The sequence below is a fragment of the Fukomys damarensis genome, unplaced genomic scaffold (assembly GCF_012274545.1).
Source record: "Fukomys damarensis isolate Sample0158 unplaced genomic scaffold, DMR_v1.0_HiC HiC_scaffold_32, whole genome shotgun sequence".
Taxonomy (NCBI): Eukaryota; Metazoa; Chordata; class Mammalia; order Rodentia; family Bathyergidae; genus Fukomys; species Fukomys damarensis.
In genome coordinates this window covers 32330803-32352926 of record NW_022900944.1, presented here as the reverse complement: position 1 = coordinate 32352926, position 22124 = coordinate 32330803, and the positions used below count along the sequence as shown (strand labels likewise).

The 22124-nt window shown below is 37.6% G+C and overlaps 1 protein-coding gene across 2 annotated transcripts in view; it reads right to left on the bottom strand.

The window, feature by feature from the left end:
- The window catches only part of Nfatc3 (nuclear factor of activated T cells 3), a 124208-nt gene that overhangs the window by 36323 nt on the left and 65761 nt on the right, over window positions 1–22124 (bottom strand). For both annotated transcript variants that reach the window (XM_010612304.3, XM_010612305.3), the window contains exons 4-8: window positions 17064–17263; window positions 12366–12538; window positions 6418–6558; window positions 3025–3080; window positions 978–1104 (exon numbers count right to left, since the gene is read on the bottom strand). In XM_010612304.3, the coding sequence (XP_010610606.1) occupies window positions 978–1104; window positions 3025–3080; window positions 6418–6558; window positions 12366–12538; window positions 17064–17263 (697 nt within the window). The remainder of the gene's footprint in view (window positions 1–977; window positions 1105–3024; window positions 3081–6417; window positions 6559–12365; window positions 12539–17063; window positions 17264–22124) is intronic.

The following is a 22124-nucleotide window of genomic DNA, read 5'->3' as shown; positions in this document are numbered from 1 at the left end:
AAAAAAAAAAAAAAAAAAGCAACAAAAACACACACACACACACACACACACACATATATATATATATATATATATACACACACATATATATATATAAATAAAAGTTAATGTTTTTTGAATTTATTGGAAAAGTTTATGTTTAACAGTTTAAAAATATGTGACAAATGAATAACCATTAATTACCAGCTCCCTCTCAAATACAAGTATCTGGGCTGGTATGGTAGTGTATGCTTGACAATTTCCTTTATCTCTGATAAAGGAGGACTGGAAGTTCAAAACTAGTTTGGGCAAGTTGGCAAGACCCTATCTCAAAATTTAAACAAAAGGCTGGGGATGTAGCTTAGTATAAAAGCCCAAGTTCAACCCCAGTTCCGTCACCCACCATACACAACTGCTGCAAGAAGAGGTATGGATACCTCCTTTGTTCGTATATAGCTATAAAACCAGGAACTCTGGCATTAATTTTATATCCACAGCCTATAACATGGTACACTTACTGCTTATACAATGGAGTTCCAACAAGAGGGCTTTCTTTTTTGTAGTTACTTGAAACATTCTACCACTCAGCTAAATTTCTATCACCCCAGCCCTAAGATTTTTTTGGTTGAGTGGACATGGTTAAGATGAAAACACCACAAAGCAGTCATTCTGCCTTTTTGCAGAGATAAGGGTGCAAGTGTAGTTCACAAGCCAGGAGCACACAAATACAAATACTTGCTCTTCCTAAAATGCTGATTTCTGATACCTTCTGAAAAGACTTCAAACCTACATTCCATCTTCTAATTTCCTTATAATAAGTTACTACAAAATAATAACTGATGGTGCATCTAGTATTTAAAGTCAATACAAATTTTATATTAAGCATATCAGTCTTTGTATCAATTATAATATCTACCTTAGCATTTTAATATAGGACTCACTGAATTACTTTATTCATGAAAGAAAGCTCTAGAGTAAACCATCACAACAACTCATACCTGGTGTGTAAGTAAAACGTTGAGACTGGCTTTTTTTCCTCTTGCCATTGCAAAGATAAAAGTGCACCTGCACTGCAGCTGTAACTGCTGGGTTATGATAGGGAGGAACTTCAAGGACAATGTGAGCCTAAGGAGCAGGGAAAGCAAGATTGTGTTACACAGCACTAAAAATGAAATGCACCTGCTAAAGAGATAAACTCGTGAGCCTTAACTACAAGGCTCTCTCATCATATGTACATCAACTGGTCAATAAGGAGATTTACAATACATATAGATATTTCAGAAATGATAGAGACAAACTCTTTAATCATTAAAGGAAAAACTGCCTTTTTTGTTTTGAGATGAGGTCTTACTATGTTGCTCAGGCTGAACTCAAGCAGTGAGTTCAAGTGATCTTCCTGCTCAAATCTTTCCAAAGTTGGGACTGCAGGCATACACCATCATGCCCTCCTAAGAAATTGCTTTTTATTTATCCAACAGAGTTTCTAGTTATGGCAGAAATAAAAGACATTATCATACAATATGTAGCAAAATACTTTGCTCTACTGAATATTACAAGTTACTACATATCTTAACAGGAAATCCATTCTGGTTTTTAATTGTGTTTACTATTTCTTTTCCCTTTTTTTTTGGTACTGGGGATCAAACTTGGGTCCTTGGCATTTGTGAGGCAGGTGGCATTGTTTACTATTTCTTATACTGAACCATGGTTCAGATTTCCTATCATTAAATTTTATATTGAACATATTCTATATAGTCTCTTTTATTCTATATATTCTAAATTCACAAGTACACAAAATCTACATCCATATTGAAAATAATTTTAGTAGGGCCAGTGGCACATGCTTGTAATCTCAGTTACTTACAAGGCTGAGGCAGCAAGATGGCAAGTTGGAACCCAGCGGGGCAATTTGGTGAGACCCTGTCTTAAAAAAACATAAAAAAGAAGCCTGGTATGGTGGTGCATGCCTGTAATAAATACCAGCACTCAGGAGACTGAGGCAGGAGGATCCACACAAGTTCAAGGACAGCCTGGACTACATAGTGAGTTCAAGGCCACCCTAAATTACATAGTGAGACCCATCTCAAAACAACAACAACAAATCATGAAAAGGGATGAGGAATGTAGTTTAGAGGTACAGTGTCCCTGGATTCAATCCTCAGTACCACAAAAAACTTACGCAGGGAAGGGTGAAAATCTTTAGGCACACACTAAATACAATCTTCAACCTAAGTGCTATGAGTCTAGGAAGCACTGAAGTGAAATGGTATTTCCTAGCTCAGAGAAGACTTTTATCTCTATTCCAAAGAATATAAGGGACCAAAGCCTTCAGTGTGGAATTCTGAAAGGCTTAATAAGGTATCTGAGAATTCGGAATACTTTATGTTAAATATACAAATTTCTATCTTTCTATACTGTTTGTTCTTTATTAAATGTGTTTTATTTACTGAATTCAGATAATTAAATTTGATTTCATTTCTAATTTCTCTTTTTCCAGTAGTGGGAACTGAACCCAGGGCTTTTGCCCTGAGCTAAATCCTCAGACCTTTTTTATTTTTTATTCTGTGACAAGTTCTCACTAAGTTACTAAACTGCTGAGGGTAGACTCACACATGTGAGCCTCCCAAATCAGTCTCTCAGAGAGCTGGGATTACACATGTGCCACAAATCTGACATTTTTTTCCTAATACACAGAAAAGAAAGAAACAGATTATTTTCCCTAAACCAGAAGTATGTTACTTTCAAACTTTAAAAAATTCTCATCTATGCCATAAAGCAGCATTATTAAATTTTCTCATAAGAAGGGCTGAGGATTTAGGTCAGTGTCACCACGCCTGCCTGGCAAGTGTAAGTGAATCACCATACCACCAAAAAAAAAAAAAAAAAAAATTCTGATAAGCTTCTTGCATATTTCTTAAGAATGAAGGCAAGGGCTGGGGATATAGCTCAGTGGCACTGCGCCTGCCTGGCTGGCAAGCACAAGGTCCTGAGTTCAATCCCCAGTACCAAAAACAGCAACAAAAAAAATTAAGGCAAATTTCTTACCCCTTGACATTTTTCTCTGATTATCTTTCCTTCTACTTCCCACTGAGGTCGTCCATCTGTTGAAAGGAACAATGTATTGCTAAAATAATTTAAGTCAAAAAGCATACAAACAAAATCTCATGTATATAGTATCACATTTAAGGCAAAGAGAATCTTTTTCTCACTGATTTCTAATACGAAAAGAAATTGTAATCACGGAGAAAAACAGGGATACAAAACTTAGGCCAACTCGCTTATAAGACCCCAGAGTTTACGCTACCCCTCTATGTAAGTGATACATGAAGGCCTCTGAGAGCAGCCCACCAAGTGGTGGCCAACTAACTTGTGTACCTCAAGTGACGGGAAGCTCGCTCCTTCACCAAGTAAACTATTCCATCTTTGGAAAAGAATTGCTGCACTATCACATGTTTAAAGAAAGATGAAACTACTCAAAATAGACATGTTGGAACGCTGAAAAAAGATAAGGTATTTATGTAACTCACTTTGACATTCAAAAATATATCAAGATTCCTAAGTAAAAAAATGAAAAACTAATCTGACGGAAAAATAGTCAACAACATGAAAAAGGAAATATGAAAGGCCTATAAAAACAACAGATTGCCGGGTGTGGTGGCACACGCCTGTAATCCCAGAACTCAGGAGGCTGAGGCAGGAGGATCACTTTGACTTAGAGACCAGCCTGGGCTACAGAGTTCCAGGTCAGTCTCAACTACACAGTGAGACCCTGTCTCAAAAAACCAAAACAAACAAACAAACACACAACAACAGATAGCAGGAAAATTCAGATCCAAAGTTTAAGATTCATTTACCTCTATTAGATTAACAAAATTAAAAAATTATCATGTTCTTGCCTATGTCCACCAGGTGATAATAACCAGAACACTCATGGCAGCATTGTTAGCTACTGTTCAGCAGTGCCAAAACTTGGGACATAGACCAATGTCTAGTAAGAGAAAGGATAATAAAATGTGGTACATATTCATACAGTAAAAAAACTACATAATAGTGAACATGAAAGAATTTCAGTTACATGGATTAATATGGATCCATGTTAAAACATTTAATGCTGACCTGTGGAAAAAGCAATTTTTAGAAAAAATACATGTCATATTATAGACAATCCCAAAACAGGAAAAACAAAAAACAAAAAACAAACAAGCTATAAACTAGAACTATAAAGAAAAGCAAGGAATCTGAGAAGGGGCAACAGGAAGTCTTTAAATTGTATTTCTTAAATTGGGGGGAATGTTTAAGTATCTGCTTACATTACTATTGTAATTATAGTCAAGTATTTTAAAAATTTAAAGATGAGAGAACTTTTTTTTTCAGTACTTGGGATTGAACTTAGGACTGTGCACTTGCAAAGCAGGTGTGGTGCCACTGAGCTAAATCCCTGGCCCTAGAATGTTTCAAATATGCTTAAGAAGAAATAAAATCAAACACTGACAAACATGAATTCTTTTACCTTTTAAAAAGTTCTGATATAACCCATATTCTATAAATTTCATTGTTTTAAACAATGTAATGCAAACCAGGTAGGTAACACATGCCTGTAATCCCAGCACTCTGGGAGGCTGAGGAAGGAGGATCACAAGTGTAAGCTCAGACTGGGCAATTTAGTACCTCAGTATGGCAATGATCCAAGATAAAAAATTTTAAAAGGGCGGGGTGTGAAGGCCCTTAGGTTCAAGCCTCAGTGCCACACACGCAAAAAGAATAAATAAAATATACAAGGCAGAGTTTGTTAGTATATTCGCAGAGTTATACAATAATCAGCACTAACTGCATGCAGATAATTTTCACTAACCTCAAAAGAAACACTTTATGTATCAACAGTTACTTCAATTAACACCTCCCTCCAACCACTGGCAACCACAAACATAATCTATTTTCTGTCTTTGTAGATTATTATGGGCATTTGTATTGAACCTTACAATATATGGCCTTTGACTGTGTGTGTGTGTTTTCTGGGGATTGAAGCACTGAGCGACATCCCCAGTCCTTGTTTTTTTTTACTATAACTTTTTTTTTTTTTTTAAGACAGGGTCTCCTTATGTAGGTCAGACTGCACTGGAATTCACAATGTAGTGCAGGCTGGTCTCGAACTCACAGTGATCCTCCTGCCTCAGCCTCCTGAGTGCTGGGATTACAGGTGTGCACCACCACACCTGGCTCTTTAACTTTTATTATTCTTTTCTTTTTCTTTTTTTTGGTACCGGGGATTGAACTCAGGTCCTTGTGCTTGCAAGGCAGACCACCGAACTGCTGAGCTAAATCCCCAGCCCAACTTTTACTTTTATTTATTTATTTATTTTTGAGCCATCGTCACACTATGTAGTTCAGGTTGGCCTTAAACTTATGTAGCCTAGGCTGGCCTCTAAATCATGGTGATTGTCCTGCCTCAGCTTCCCAAGTGCTGGGAAAACAGGTATGCACCATCACACCTGACCCTCATTTACTTTTTTTGAGATACAAGTTCACTAATTTGCCCAGGTAGGACTTGAACTTGTGAAATTCTTGCCTCAGTCTCCCTAAATGCCAAGATTATAGGCATGTGCTACCATGCCCAGCTTATCTGTGGTCTTTTGTGTTGGCTTTTTTCTATTTGAGATAGGGTCCCACTATGTAGTCCAGGCTGTCCTTGAACCTGCAAGCAATGTTCCTGCCTCAGCCTCCAGAGTGCTGGGATTACAGGTATGCACCACCACAACCAGTTTGTGCTGGCTTTTTATTTTTTTGGTACTGGGGATCAAACTAGGGACCTTGTGCTTGGGAGGCAGGTGGCTGAACCACCGAGCTAAATCCCCAGCCCCTGGCTTTTTAAAGCTGTACAATATCATCAAGGTTCATCCATGTTTACCATGTATTAGTACATTAATTTTTATGGCTACGTAATACCTGACTATATGAATATACCGGATTTGCTTATTCACTCATCAATTGATGAACATTTGGGTTATTTCCATTTTTAGCTATAAACACTTGTATTTAAGTTTTTGTGTGATATGTTTTCAATATATCTAGGAATAGAAATGCTCAGAGAATTCCTCTATTTTTAAGACATCTTTGAAGAGATTTTTTTCCCTCGAAACAGGATATGTAGTTTAAACAGGCTTTGATTTCACAATGTTGCCCAAGTTGGTCTCATGTATGTTGTGATTCTTTTCCCTTAGCCTTCAGAATGCTGGGATTCTAAGTGTGTACCACACCATGCCCAGCTTGAGAATGTGACATTTACATGAAAATTTAATAAATGTTTTGTATATAATAAAATCCAGGGTATAACTGATGCCTGAAGCTTTAGGAAACCTATTTAGTGATTAGTGTTACTAAAATATCTAAATGATTTAGTTTTGCCCCTTAGACTGAAGACAATCAACTTATATTATTTACCTTGTCCTTTTTCAAGAAAAATGATTTTGGATTCTGGAAGAAAATTAGATCCAGTCACAATCATTTCATGGCCTCCATTTACAGGACAGCTGCTGATACTGTACTTCTCAATATGGGGAAGTTCTTGAGCAGACCGCTGGGCTGTGTTTTTTTAAGAGTTGAGAAAAAAAGACATTAGTTTAAAATATTTTATACATAAAAAAACTCAGGTTATAAAATAAAAATATAAGCATGTTTTGAGATTAATTCAGATTTTCAAAATTCAAGACAATGATAACAATTTTTTTTTTTGGTACCAGAGATGGTACTCACGACCTTGTGCTTGCCAGGCAGGTGTTATGCTGCTGAGCTAAATCCCCGGCCCCAAAGATAACAATTCTTATTAAAAAAACAAAGCACTCTAGAAAACAAGACAGCTATATTAAATTGATGTAATTTTAAAATTATTTTCTTAGACTATAACTGTAAAGAAATATAGAAATTCATGTCTTCAACTTTATATTGATTCCTACACATTTATCCCATTTTTCTTCTTTTTAGTTTAAATATCCCCCGCCCCCCCCGTAGTGGGAGATTGACCCCAGGGCTTTGTGCATGCTAGGCAAAAACTCTACACTAAACTGCACACTTATCCCTTGTTTAAATCTTTAATATATTTTCCCATACAACTGTGAAAATTTTAAATCTACCTATAAAATCATGTAAGGTCAAATATGTATAGTTATATTATGTATAATAAAGAGAAAACAAGCTGGGTGTGGTGGCTCACACCTATAATCCCAGTACTTGGGAGGCTGAGCAAATTTGAGGTCAGCCCGGGCTACATAGTAAATTCAAGGCCAGCCTGAACTACACAGTGAGACCCTGTTTTCAAAAAAGAGAGAGAGATTGAGAGGATATACTGAGTTTAATCCCAGGTATTGGAAAAAAAAAGTTCAACCATGAATATAGCATATTTTGGATCAGGGAATCTAGCTCAGTGGTGCCATGCCTGTCTGGCAGGCTAAAGATCCTGAGTTCCTCAATACCAAAAATAAAAAATAAAAAAAGAATTATTACAGGCAAACAAGTGACTCTAGGCAATCAGGAAAATACTTAGAACATCATTGCAACATTTGGCTTCCAATTTGGATAATTTTCTGAGTAAATATTTGAAACATAAAATACTGATGTTTTTTTTTTTTTTTTTTTTGAGACAGGGCCTCACTATGTAGTTCAGACTGCTCTGGAACTCACTGTGATTTTCCAGCCTCAGCCTCCCAAGTGCTGGGATTACAGGTGTAAGCCACCATGCCCGGCTAAAATACTGAATTTTTAAAAAATGACTAAATATTTCTATTTCTTTATTTTTGCAGTATCAGGGATCGAATTTAGGACTTTGTGCTTGCGAGGTAGGTGTGACACCATTAAGCTAAACACCTCAGCCCCCTAAATATATATATATTTTCCCCAGTACCTCGGGTCTTTGCACTTGTGAGACAAGGCAGAACCACTGAGCTAAATCCCCAGCCCCTCCCCTAAATGTTTCTTTAGTGACTATACATTCTGAACCCTCATAGGGCATACAGAATAATATCTATTTTTCTTAGTGCACAGTCATTATTTAAACTATCAATTTTTTAAAAAAGGAATTTACTTACTTATTTATTTATTGGTACCAGGGATTGAACCCAGACCTTGCGTTTGCAAGGCAGGTGGAAGAACCATTGAGTTAAAGCCCTGGCCCTAAACTATCAATTTTTATAACGTATTTTTGGTGCCATTCCTTTCTCTGACATTAACTGGTTCTAAGCTGCTATTCTAGAGATTTTACTTCTGGCTTTTCTTTTGGTTTTTTTTGGGGGGGGACTCCGGTCCTTGTGCTTGCAAGGCAGGCAGCAGCAACAATGAGCTAAATTCCTAGCCCTCTTTGTTTTTAAATTTAAAAAAAACTTTTTTTTTCTTTTCTTTTTTTTTTTTTTTGAGACAAGGTCTCACTATACAGGCTACCATTGAAGTCACTATGCAGCCCAGGATGGCCTTGAACTTGTAATTCTCCTACCTCAGCCTCCTGAACTGGGATTACAGGTGTTCACCACCACACCTGTCTTTTTTTTTCTTTCTTTCTTTTTTGAACTCCCTGGGGTTCAAGCTGTTATTTTTTGAGACAAGGTCTTGCTCTAAATAATTCAGGCTGGGCTTGAACTCACTATGTATCCCAGGCTGGTCTCAAACTCTTGGCAAACAAGTGCTGGGATTATAAGCACTCACCACCATGCCCAGCACTAAAATTAAAGCTTCTGCACAGCAAAGGAAACAAGCAACAAAATGAAGAGACAACCTACAGAATGGAAACAAATTTTTGTTGGCTATTACCCATAGAGGACTAATATCTAGAATATAGAAAACCAGAAGAAAACAACAGACCCCAAAATAAAAGACCTAATTAAAAAAATGGGCAAGTGAAATGAACAGATATTTCATAGAAGTACAAATGGCCAATAAACACATGAAAAAAATGTTCAACATTAGAGAAATGCAAATTAAAACACTAAGATTTCATCTTAACCCAGAGAGAATGGCCACAGTCAAGAAATCAAATAATGAAAAAAAAAAAAATCAACTACTGGGCTGGGGATTTAGTTCAGTAGCTGCTGTGCCTGCCTCACAAGTTCAAGGTCCTGAGTCGAATCCCTGGTACCAGGGGGGGAAAAATCAAATAATAACAAATGCTGGAAAGGCTTTGGGGGAAGAAGAACCCTTCTACAGTGTTGGTGGGAATGTAAATTAGTACAACCACTATGGAAATCAGTGTATAGAATCCTTAAAAACACTAACACTAGAAATTCCATTTGACCCAGCTATTTCCTTTTAGACATTATCTTTAAAGAATTAAAGGCATCATACTACAGTGATACATGAATACTCATGTTTATAGCAGCACAATTCATAAGAGCTCAACCTGAGAAGCAGCCTTATATGTCCATCAACAGATGAAGGGATAAAAATGTGTACTATTGTGTAAATACCGAATAGTTTATCTTGTATGAAAAACTATAATAGTACATAAGATCCTAATGAGATAATTAACAACGTGAAATAGGAACAAAAGGGCTAAAGGTGTAGGGAAAGTGGGAAGGGTAGGGGAAAGGGAATAAGGGAAAAGGAAAAAATATGAGAATATGGAAAAATGGAAATAAAGTGTTTGTAAATGGGGAGGGGAGGAGGGGGTGAAGGGAGGGCAGGGACAAGGGGAAAAAATGAGAACGAAGACCTGTCACGTAAAGGTACAAGATCCCAGTAATGAATGTAACTCTACTGTATACCTAGAATGTACCAATAAACTCAATTAAAAAAAATGTATACTATTCTGCCATAAAGATAAATTAGAATTGTTTGTAGGAAAATGGATGCACCTTAAGACCATAATGTTAAATAAAATAAATCAGACATAAAAGCTTAAATAACATGGTTTCTCTTATGAGAAACAAAATATTGTATATATAAATAAATAGCAAAATAAAAGACAGATCATAGGAAGTAGGGAGATAGATCTTCCTCAATTGGAAAGGGATGGAAAAATGAAGGGAGGGGAAGGAAAGGGGATGAAAACAGGAGTTAAGATATGTTGTTATGTATAAGCACCAACTCTACACGAGGACTGTAAACATTATATACTGCAATATTACTGAACAAAAAGTGATTATCTCTGAGAAACAAAACAAATTACTCTTTGTATTATACTACATTTTCTATATTTGCAATAATAAAATATTAATTTATGTCACAAACAAAAAAATTAAAATCAACTGGGCATGGTGGCAAGTTTTTGTTTGCTTGTTTGTTTTGGTACTGGGGATCAAACTCAGGACCTTGTGCCTGCAAGGCAGGCAGCAGCACCACTGAGCTAAATCTCTGGCCCATGTGGCCAGTTTTTTAATCTCTAATCCCAGCTACTTGAGGATGAGATAGGAAGATTACAAATTTGACATGGAAACTGCTACTGTGAAATATGATGGGAGGCATCTATTAACCATTATCAGAAGCAACTGCAGATAATTCCTGTTTACAGGAAATGCTGCTAGTAAGTATAGGGAGGACAAGCAGCTGAACAGAAATTCTGCTGTTTCTGGCTGTCACACTGATTTTGTTGAAAATAAAAGTGGTAAAAAATTTAACAAAAACAAAACAAGTTTGAGGCCAGGTGGGCAACTCAGTGAGATTTTTTGAGACAAGGTCTTGCTATGTAATTCAGGCTGGCCTTGAACGCATTATGTAACTAGGCTGGCCTCAACCTCCCAAATTCTGGGATTATAGGCATGCACCACCACACCCAGACTTCCTTCCTTATATTAAAACAAAAAGTAAAGAGGTCTAGGAATATAGCTTACCCTTAAAGTGCTTGCTTAGCATAGCAAGTCCCTAAATTAAATCCCTAGTACAAAAGAAAAAGGGGGGTGGGGTGGGGATTTAGCTCAGTGGTTCCGCCCAAGCGCAGGGATGAGTTCAATCCCCTGTACCAAAAAAAAAAAAAAAATTCTCTATTAGTTCAGGCTGTGCTGGAACTCACAACATACATAGCCCAGGTTAGCTTCAAATTTGTGGTGATACTCCTGCCTCAGCCTACCAAATTCTGGGATTACAGGCCTATGCCATCACGCCCAACAAGAATAACATTTTAAGAGTAATTTCATCTGAAAAAACTCAAACTACTCTATAAACTTACTTTGCTTAAAAAAAAAAAAAGATAGGATTATATACCTATAAAACACTCTGGCAGGATAATTAATAAGCTGGTAAAACAGCTGCTTCTAAAAACTGGTTGAAGCTGGGTGTGGTAGCACAGGCCTGTAATCCCAGCACTCAGGAGGCTGAGGCAGGAGGATTGCTGTGAGTGCAAGATCAGCCTGGGCTAAAATACAGAGTGAGTTCCAGGTCAGTCTCAACTACACAGTGAGACCCTGTCTCAAAAAACTAAAAAAACAAAAACAAACAAACAGAAAAAAACTGGTTGATTTGGGGCTGAGGATTTGGCTTGACCAGCCTGGGCTACACAGTGAGTTCCAAGTCAGTCTCAACTACACAGTGAGACCCTGTCTCAAAAAACCAAAAAAACGAAAACAAACAAACAGAAAAAAACTGGTTGATTTGGGGCTGAGGATTTGGCTCAGTGGTTCCACCGCCTGCCTCACAAGTACAAGGGCCTGAGTTTGATCCCTGGTACCAAATCAAAAACAAAACCTGATTTGGAAATTTACTTTTGACTCTATAATTTTTTCAAACAATGATTTTTTTGTTTTGTTTTGTTTTTTGTTTTTGCGACAGGGTCTCACTATGTAGTTGAGACTGACCTGGAACTCACTATGTAGCCCAGGCTAGTCTCCAACTCACAGTAATCTTCCTGCCTCAGCCTCCTGAGTGCTGGGATTATACATGTGTGCCACCATGACTCTCTATTTTTTTTATTTTGGGGGGGATCAAATCCAGGGCTAGCCAAGTATGCTATTACTGAGCAACACTTCCATCCCTTTTAAATTTCATGTTGGCTTATTTCCATATGGGAAAAGCAAACCAACACTCCAGACTCTGTGCTTCAATTTACACTTTTTTTCCAGGGGGCAGGACAGTATTGGAGACTGAAGCCAGGACCTCATCATGCCTTCTAGGCAAGCAATCTACTACTGTGCTACAGCCTCAGCCCTCAATTTATACTCCCCATCTCCAGCACTAGGCCCAGTCTCCCTTTTTAAATTTAACTTTTTGAGCCAAGATCTTGCTAAATTGCTAGGATATCCCTGTTGGGATAAACTTTTGAGGCGATCCTTTTGCCTCAGCCTCCCAGGGTGCTGGGATTACAGGCATGCAACACCACACTGGGCTCAGATTATAATTCTAATGCACATATCACATCATAAACAGAAAATGAACTGTTTCAAATAAACTCTTCAAACATTCACACATTTACTTACAGCATTCAACAGGTATAGAAGCTATCTGTAGAGAAAGAACTTTTCCACTGGACTGTGGGATGTGTACACGAAATACAAGTCGTACTCTAGTATTCTTTCTGCCAATATCAGTTTCTCCTTTTCGAAGTTCTATATCTGAATTGCGGAGTTTCAAAATACCTGCACAGTCAATACTAATAAGAAAAAGACAAAAACATTTATTTTATTTATTTATTTATTGGTACCGGGGATTGAACTCAGGACCTTGCACTTACAAGGCAGGCACAGACGCCACTGAGTTACATCCCTGGCCCCAAAATTTCATTTATTGATTGATAATTGGTGGTTCTAAACAACTCAACTACAAAGATCTATGTTGTCAGTTTGTTAGAGAGCTACCTACACAAAATCAGGTGAAAAAAGGTATGTACAACTGTCTTAAAATACAAAATTTAAAAAAGGCAAAAAAAACCCTAAAAAGATACTTGTATATAGTAATGAAAACTGGAATTAAATTCTCCTTAAAACTACAACTACTGCCAGGCATGGTGGCACACGCCTATAATGCCGGCACTTGGGAAGCTGAAGCAGGAGGATTGCTGTGACTTTCAGGACAGCCTGGGCTACATAGTGAATTCAAGGCCAGCCTGAATTAGAATGAGATCCTGTCTCAAAAAAATCTGGAAGGAAAAAAAAAAAGAAAGGAAGGAAGGACGGACGGACGGAAAGAAGGAAGAAAAAGAAAGAAAGAAAGGGCCAAAACAACTATTGTTATTTTAGGTCAGAATATAACACTGTCACATCATGGATTTTTTGTTATATTGCAGTAGTGGGAATTTAATCAAGGGCCTTGCCAGTATGTCTCTAGCCCTTTTTATTTTAAATTGCCTAGATAACTGGGATTACAGGTGTATACCACCATACCTGGCTACATTCATCCAATTCTAAAAGCAGTGAAGAGGTTATTTCTAATCACAAAAAAATGATAAATGTTTGAAGTGATAAATATACTGATTACTCAGAACTGATCATTACACACTGTATACATGTAACAAAACATCACACTGGGACTCTGGCATGGCAGTGTACACCTGTAATACCAGTACCGGGAGAGGCTAAGGCAGGAGGATTGTGAGTTTGAGGCCAACATGGTCTATGTAGCAAGATCCTGTCTCAAAAGAAAACAAATGCTCTCCTCCAACTGTACCCCATAAATATGTTCTAGTATTACATGTTAAGTTTTTTAAATTAAAAAAATAAAGAAAATGTGGAGGAGTTATCAGTAGTTAAGGCAATGAATAGCTACATTTAAAGTATCCTAGAGCCAGGCATGGTGGAGCATGCCTGTAATCCCAGCACTCAGGAGGCTGAGGGGGGAGGATCACTGTGAGTTCGAGACCAGCCTGGGCTACATAGTGAGTTCCAGGTCAGTCTCAACTACAGAGTGAGACCCTGTCTAAAAATAATTAATTAATTAATTGTAGGATAGCTTTGTGGCTTATGGGTTAGTACACTGATCTTATATATCCAACAGAGATCAGGCTTGAAATAAAGAACCTTGTGGTTTATTAGGCAAATCCAAGGGAATATCTATTCATTTCTCCCTACTGTACTGCCTTCAGGGAAAAATAAAGCTACTTAATATAACCTAGAGCTCACACAAAAATTATTTTAAACAATGGTCTTATCTGTCAGGAATTATATATCTACCACTATCTAAACGACTGAATATAATACTGTTATATTCAACAAGCTAATAGGATACTAGTTTATCCTAGTAGGTAACTTAACCTAGTAATTTACTTTTAGGTTAAACAGGCTGATTTAGCATTACTTGTCTGGTTATCCACAGTATATGAAAAGGGCTTCTGGGGTTCAGATAACTTACCAGTTGCCCCTTATTCAATCCTTTTTTGACTACAAACAATATTACTACAAGCTTTGAGTTCTGGTTCTATAGGACTACTGCAGTTTTATAAAACATCTGATTTGCCAATCTATTAAGAGAGCAGACAGAATAGTTGAGATGCTTCAGGTATGTGGGGGTAGGTCAGGGCAGGGTGGGGTGAAAGGTCTAGTGGCTTGTTACTAGTCACAATGGTATTTCTGAAATTTTGTTTTTCCTGGTCTGATCCAAGAAGCAGTAAATGTCAAGTGCAGCTGAAGAAGTGACACAAATCATGACTATTAGCTCTGTTCAATGCCTTAGCCTATGGTAGATAAAAGAGGTACATATGCTCAGATTTTATTGCTTTAATTTTTTCACACTATTTTGTTTTGTTTTTTGGTACCAGGGATTGAACTAGGGACCCTGCACTTTCAAGGCAGGCAGTGGAACCACTGAGCTAAATCCCCAGGCCTTTCACACTATTTTGCATTTGACCCCCATAGTATATTAACCATTGTCACTCTCTAATTATTTTGATATTAAATTTTTAATTTTTCATAGAACATTTTCTTTATTAATATATATTTGTATTATAGTAAAATAAAAAAGGAAAGTTTTCATAGAAATTAATGTACTCCCGTGCTTCCCCCAAAATAAGACCTACCTGGAGGGCTGGGGATTTAGCTCAGTGGGGCCGTCACCTGCCTCACAAGTGCAATGTCCCAAGTTCAATCCCCGGCACACCCCCCAACAAAAAACAAAAGACCTACCTGGAGATAAGACTGCCTCACAGAGTAGGCACTGAGTAAGAGAATAGTGATGGCAGGTAAGGCAAGGATAGGCTGACTGGGGCTCGCATTTTTTTTTTTGGTACCAGGGACTAAACTCAGGACCTCGTGCTTGTAAGGCAGGTGGTAGAACCACTGAGCTAAATCCCCAGCCCAGTAATGGGATTTTTGATCTCTAGTTTTCCAGGCTGATTATCTTCTGGCTAGGCCTTATTTTCAGGGAGTCTGTTTTTCCTTTTTTTTTTGTACCAAGGATAGAACTCAGGACCTTGAGCTTGTAAGGCAGGCATCGGCATCATTGAGCTAAATCCCCAGCCCTCTTTTTCCTTTCACTGATTGGCTTATATATTATTATTTTTGTTTGTTTTTTGAGACAGGGCCTCCCTATGTAGTTGAGACTGACCTGGAACTCACTATGTAGCCCAGGCTGATCTTGAACTCACAGTGATTCTCCTGCCTCAGCCTCCCGAGTGCTGGAATTACAGGCATGCACCACCACACCCGGCCTGGCTTATATATTATTTATAGAGAGGATATGAGGCATTTTATAATATAAATATAAATAAGGCCAAGAAAAGAGAAACAGCAAAAACAATTAGAAGGAAAAATAAATATAGCCCAAATCTAGTTTTTACAAATTACTTATTTTTAGACAAGGTCTTGCTATTGATTTCAGACAGGCTTTGAACTTATCACTATGCAGCCCAGGCTCCCCTTGAACTTGCAGCAATCCTCCTGTCTCACCCTCCCAAGTGCTGGGTTTATAGGTGTACACCACCATGTCTAAGCTACAAATTACTATTGATTACTATAATTGTGCTTGACTATGAACTTCCGGGAAACCAAATGCAAAAAGTAAACGGGAGATAGCTTTTTATAAGGTCTTTTGTTGTCTGATGGAGCAAGAGTTACCATGCCATTTAGAAACACCAGCTTTTCTCATTAAAGTTGAAAGAAGTCTTTGTGGGTGGGTGGGTGGGTGGGTGTGTGGGTGTGTGTGGGTGTGTGTGTGTGTGTGTGTGTGTATGTGTGTGTGTGCAGTAATGACCCATCTAAAAATTTCATGAATTTTAACAGTGGTTTTCAGATTATGAAGTTTTCAAGGTGGTGTATCCCTACAATTTCCAACACTTGGGAAGATGATGCAGGAAGATTGCTTAAGACTATTCATATGGCTATTTCTTATACAAAGAAGTATAATAAGCTTCTGGCAACTTTCTAAGTTGGTTCATGTTTGACTATCCAGAGAAATGAGTAGAAACTGATCCTGGGTATCAATTTATGGAGTTTTTAGAAAAACATGGTTCAAAACTGAGTTTTCACGGGCAGGGGATTTAGCTCAGTGGTTCTACTGCCTGCCTTGCAAGTACAAGAACCCGAGTTTGATCTCCGGTACCAAAAACAACAACAACAACAAAAAAAAAACTGAGTTTTTAATTTCCCTCTATAGTTCTCTAATCATATGTTCAAAGGTTTCTGATGCTGCATGTAAAAGATTGTAAAGCAAAAGGCAAGCCTACTTGCAATCTAATTCAAAGGCTAGCCCTATCACACTTTTTGGGCAATGGGTCAAATGTGATGACTGGGGGTAAAGTCAAAAGTTTTTCTTAAGGACACTTAACAATTAAAAGTGTACTGTAATAATGTACTGTATACTCTATTAATAATTAACTTGATGAAAAGTTCATGTATTTTGTCACCTATGATAATGCCTGGCTAGTAGTACTCAGCCCACAAATGTTTGATGAGTTGAATTTTCTTTTCTGAAATATGCTACCATCTTTAGCAATGTGCTATAATTATTTACATACTATCATTCAGTTAATATAGAACTATAATTGATTGATTGGTTTTTTGAGACAAGGTCTTGCTATGTAGTTCAAGCTCGTCTTGAACTAGTGGCAATCCTCTTGCCTCAGCCTCCCAAATGCTGGGTTTACAGGTATGTGCCATGACAACTTGCTATTTTATTTTTATACTAAAAAATGTATTTTGTGAAATTTAGGAAAAGAAATGCACATTTTGTGGTATATTTCAAGATACCTGGCTGACATATTATTTTCAGGAAGAAGTGGAATTTCCAGAACTTTTGTGCTGGCAATTATTATTTCTTGGCTTGCAGTTGCAACTGTCTTTCCAGTGATTCGATGCACCTGGTAAAATGCATGCGGTCGTAAATATCGATCATCTGCTGTTCCAATAAACATTTGTAGATTTATCGGCTTTTCACTATAGCCCAGGAGCTAGTCAGGAAGAAAAAAACAAAAAAATCCCTATTCATTATCCATGCATTTTATAAATTTATAATTCAAAGTCTATTATATCATATCATATACTATTGATATATAATGCTATTTCAAAAAAGACAACAACATAGCTAGGTATGATGGCACATGCCTGGAATCCTAGCATTCAAAAGGTTGAGGCATGAGGATGGCTCTGAATTCAAGGCCAGCCTGGGCTATAGTGAGTTCAAGATCAGCCTAAACTATACCAAGCGACTCTGTCTCAAAAACAAACAAACAAACAAACAAAGATAATAACAAAAATCAGTGAATATCCCTCCAAATTTTTGAAGTACCTTAAGAGTTTAAAAAAACAAAACAAAACAAAAAAAACCCCAAAAATTACTAAATTAAGGGCTGGGGATTTAGCTAAGTGGTTCTGGCAGCTGCTTCGCAAGCACAAGGACCTGAGTTCGATCCCCAGTAGCAAAAAAAAAAAAAAACCACAAGAGTAAAAAAAAAAAAAAAAAAACCACAAGAGTTAAAAAAATCACTAGAATATATTACAAAGCAATGTGGAGGAGGGTGCTGGGTAAGTATCTGAATCATCAACATTTTATAAGGCCTTCTGACAGCTGTGGACAATGCAAATACATGCTGATTCTGTACTCCATGCAACATTAATCATTTAGACCAAACCTGCAGACTTAGTAGTGTATGGTAAGGGTTCATTTCATTCTTTTGCACATAGATACCCAGTTTCCCAAGACCATTTGTTGAGAAAACTGTCCTTTCTCTACTGAACAGTGTTGTCCTTCCTCTATTGATTGTACAAAATCATTTGACCTTACAGTACATGTGAGGGTTTATTTCTGGACTATTTTACACCATTAGTCGCTTTGTGCCTATACTACACTGTTGTGTGTTTTGTTTTGTTTTGTTGAGACAGGATCTTTGTATGTAGTTTGGGCTGGCCTTGAACTCACTACGTAGCCCAGCCTGGACACAACTTCACAGTAATCTTCTTGCCAAGTTCTCCCAAGTACCAGGATTATAGTTGTGTACTACCCCATCCAGCTTTGTACTACAGTTTTAATTACTGTAACTTTTACATATGGTGAGTTTCAAAATTGAGAAATGTGTCCTCTAACTACTCTTCTGTTTGGGCTATTGTAGGCCCTGTGCAATTCCATATGAATTTGAGCACTTGGTTTTCCATTTCACCTAAAAAGGCTGCTAAAATTCTGAAAGGTATTGTGCTGAATCTGTGGATCACTTTGGGGAGGTACTGACATCTTAACAATTTAGATAGTCTTTAAATTTCTTTCAGCAATGTTAAAGTTTTCAGCATTACACATCATACACTCAAGTTAGATTTATTTCTAAGTATTTAATTCTTTTAGAAACTATTATACATGAATTTACTCTCAGTTTTTCCTTCACATTGTTCATTGCTGGTACAGAGCAATACAACTGAACTGTATTGCTATTCTCCCTGAAACTGCTTATTAGCTCTAGTAGCTTTCTTGTTAACACTTTCTGTGTATAGAATCATATCATCTGTGAGTAGAGATAAGCCAACCTCCTTATGATCTAAATGCTTTTTCTTTTTTATTGTCTAGTTGCTTTGGCTACAATTCTTAGTACAGTGTTGATTAGCAGTTAGGAAAGCAGGCAATTTTGTCTTCTTGATCTTAGGAGTAAAGCTTCAGTCTTCCAACATTAAATATGATGCTAGCTACAAGTTTTTCATAAATGCCCTTGTGTTACGAAAGTTTCCACCTAGTCTAATTTTGCTGCTTTTATCTATTTTTAAATCATGAAAGGCTATTAAAATTTTGTCAAATGATTAAAAAAAAAGAATCTTGCTATTTATGCAGGCTAAGCTGGCTCTAAACCTGTGATCCTCCTATCTCAGCCTCTCAAAGGGCTAGGATTGTAGGCATGTGCCACCATACCTGGCTCTTTTCTTTTTAGGGGCTGATGATTGAACCTAGAGCCTTGCACATGCTAAGTATATGCTCTAATGCTGACTTGTATCCCCACCCCTAAATGCTCTGAGATGATTACATAGTATTTTTCCTTCCATTAACATAGTATATTATATTGATTGATTTTTATATGCTGAACCACCCTTACATTCCTGGGATAATTACCACTCGATAATATAATAGCATGATCTTGTTAATGTGATGTGAGATTTAGTTCTCTAGTACTCCGTTGAGGATTTTTACATGTACAGTATATTTATAAGGGATAATAGTTTTTGGTTTTCTTTCTTGTATCTTTGTCCTTATCATTATCCTTTGGACTTTAAAAAAAAATTCAGTATTTTTATCATGTTTCTTCTGAAAAACTCTCACAACACCAGCATCTAATGGATCTGCTAACATTATTTTCTCTTAACATAAGTACCTGTGTTTTCATTTATTGTATACTAGACATTTTATATTTAAAGCAAAACCTGAAAACTGAAGCAGAAAATATTTACCTTTAGAAAAGCAAATGAGCACTCGGGAGGCTGAGGCAGGAGGATCGCTGTGAGTTCAAGACCAGCCTGGGCTACATAGTGAGTTCCAGGTCAGTCTCAACTACATAGTGAGACCCTGTCTCAAAAAAAAGAAAAAGAAAAAGAAAAAAGAAAAGTACGTATTTCTCCTGACAAGCCACACTTCTTCAGAAGTGTTTGAACTTTTCTGAGGCTCCAGTCGTACTGCACTGGCTTCAAAGGCTTGGAAGGTAGAGTTAAGTCTTTCTCTGTAGCAAGGTATGGAATCCTTGGCACAGCACTGGCCAGATTCCAGAGATCTGCCTGTGCTTCACAATCAAGTCTTCATTCTTAAAACTGTTGGAAAGCCATTCTCTGATTTACCACCTGGCATTCTGACCTGGGGGTCTAGAAGGAGTTTTCTTTGCTTTTTCATAAATTCTTTGATTTCTGAGCCTCAGGATATCTCTTTCACCTCTCTTATCTAACCTCGGGTCTTCTAAGTGTGCCCTGGAAAAGATCTCTCTCAGCTCTTCTGATACTATTCTTCTGTAAATGATAGCCTAGAGTGCCTGAGGGTCTCACTATGTAGTTTAGCCTGGCATTGAAGATACTATGTAGCCCACACTGGCCTCAAACTTGCAGTGATCTTCCAGCCTCAGCCTCCCAAGTGCTGGGATTACAAGTGTGCTACCACACCCAGCTGATTTTGTTTTTTGTCAGGGTTTTGCTATGCATTTCAGGTTTGCCTTGAACTCTTTATGTGGTATGGGCTGGCCTCAAACTCATGATGATCCTATTGCCTCTGCCTCCCAAATACTAAGATTATAGGCATGCACCACATCTGGCTGTTTTTGACAGGGTCTCACTATGTAGTTCAAGCTTACTTGATCTCGCTATGTAGCCCACACTGGCCTCCATAGCAATCATTCTGCCTCAGCCTCCTGTGTCATGAGCATGCCTAACTCTACTATCATTTTAATTCATCAAACCAATAAGGAAACAACATAACAATGTAGGCTGTATAAAATCCATCATTAGCCAGGGATTTAGCTCAGTGGCACGGTGCCTGCCTCATAAGCACAAGGTCCTAAATTCAATCCCCAGTACCAAAAACAAAACAAACAAACAAAACACATAAAACAAGAATCCACCATTCAGCAAGCATGATAAAACACACGTTAACAGCTCTTCAGCACAATAGTGTGGAGTGTCTGCTGCCCAGATCCAAACACTGTCAGTTCAACTTGCAGTTCCAAGTCACAGTACCAATGGTATTTTCTCTACAGCAGTACTGGCATGTGTGGTTGTACAGTGTTAGTCACACAGCTTCCAACACAGGATTTTATGAGCTACTAATAATCTTTAAAAAATCCCTATGTTTCTGCACTATGGTTTATAAAATATACTGAAAAACAACAGTGCCTAGTATAGTGCTGGACATGTAGTGATAACTGTTAGCTATTATCCTACCCCCATGATTTTAAATATAGAATCTAGTCAGAGAAATTCAATGGCCTTTCAAATATATGTTTTATTCCAATAATCTTGTCTCTTCAGGTGGATGTTTTACTCTTCTGCTTGTCCATGTCTAACACCCCCTCCCTCCATGTTTGGGTTTTAAATGGAGTTGGTGGTCAGTTTACAATTTATTGGTTATCATCTATCTAGGAAAAGTTATGAAGAATTTTTGTTGTTGTTGTTTTGGTTTGGTTTTGGTACTAGGGATCGAACTCTGGATCTTTATGCTTGTGAGACAGGTGGCGGAACCACTGAGTGGAAATTCCCAGCTGGTCATGTAGAATTTTTCCTATTAGGTAAAGAAGTTTACCCAGGACAGTTTTTAGTCCTGTAACATTTATTGAGAAGCAAGTAAAGCCTGGATGACTGTAATAGCCTTAAAACTATTTTCTCTGTTTTCATTTTTGTTTTGCTATACATTGTCCAGAAGTATTCTCTGTCTGGAAGCATGAGTAAACCTATAACATAAATTGGACAGTTTTACACCCCCTTCCCCACCTCTCAGCTCAGAATTCACAAATGCCTTCCCTCTCCACATACAGAACTAATTCAGATTCAAGGCCTACATGATTTGGGGCCCAGGCTGATTTGCTGGCCTTACCTTATTCTACTCTTTCTCTTACACACTCTACTTTAACCTTACTGCCTAAAACACCCAAGCTCATTCTCAACCTGAGTCTTCAAACTTAGTATTGTATCCCTCTGGAATGTTCTTATCTCTGATCTTCACACTACCTTACATATTTATTTAATTCAGCACCCTCAGAAAAGACAACCTAAGGGCCGGGGATTTGGCTCAGTGGTTTTGCCACCTGCTCTGCAAGCGCAAGGGCCCAAGTTTTATCCCCAGTACCAAAAAAAAAAAAAAAA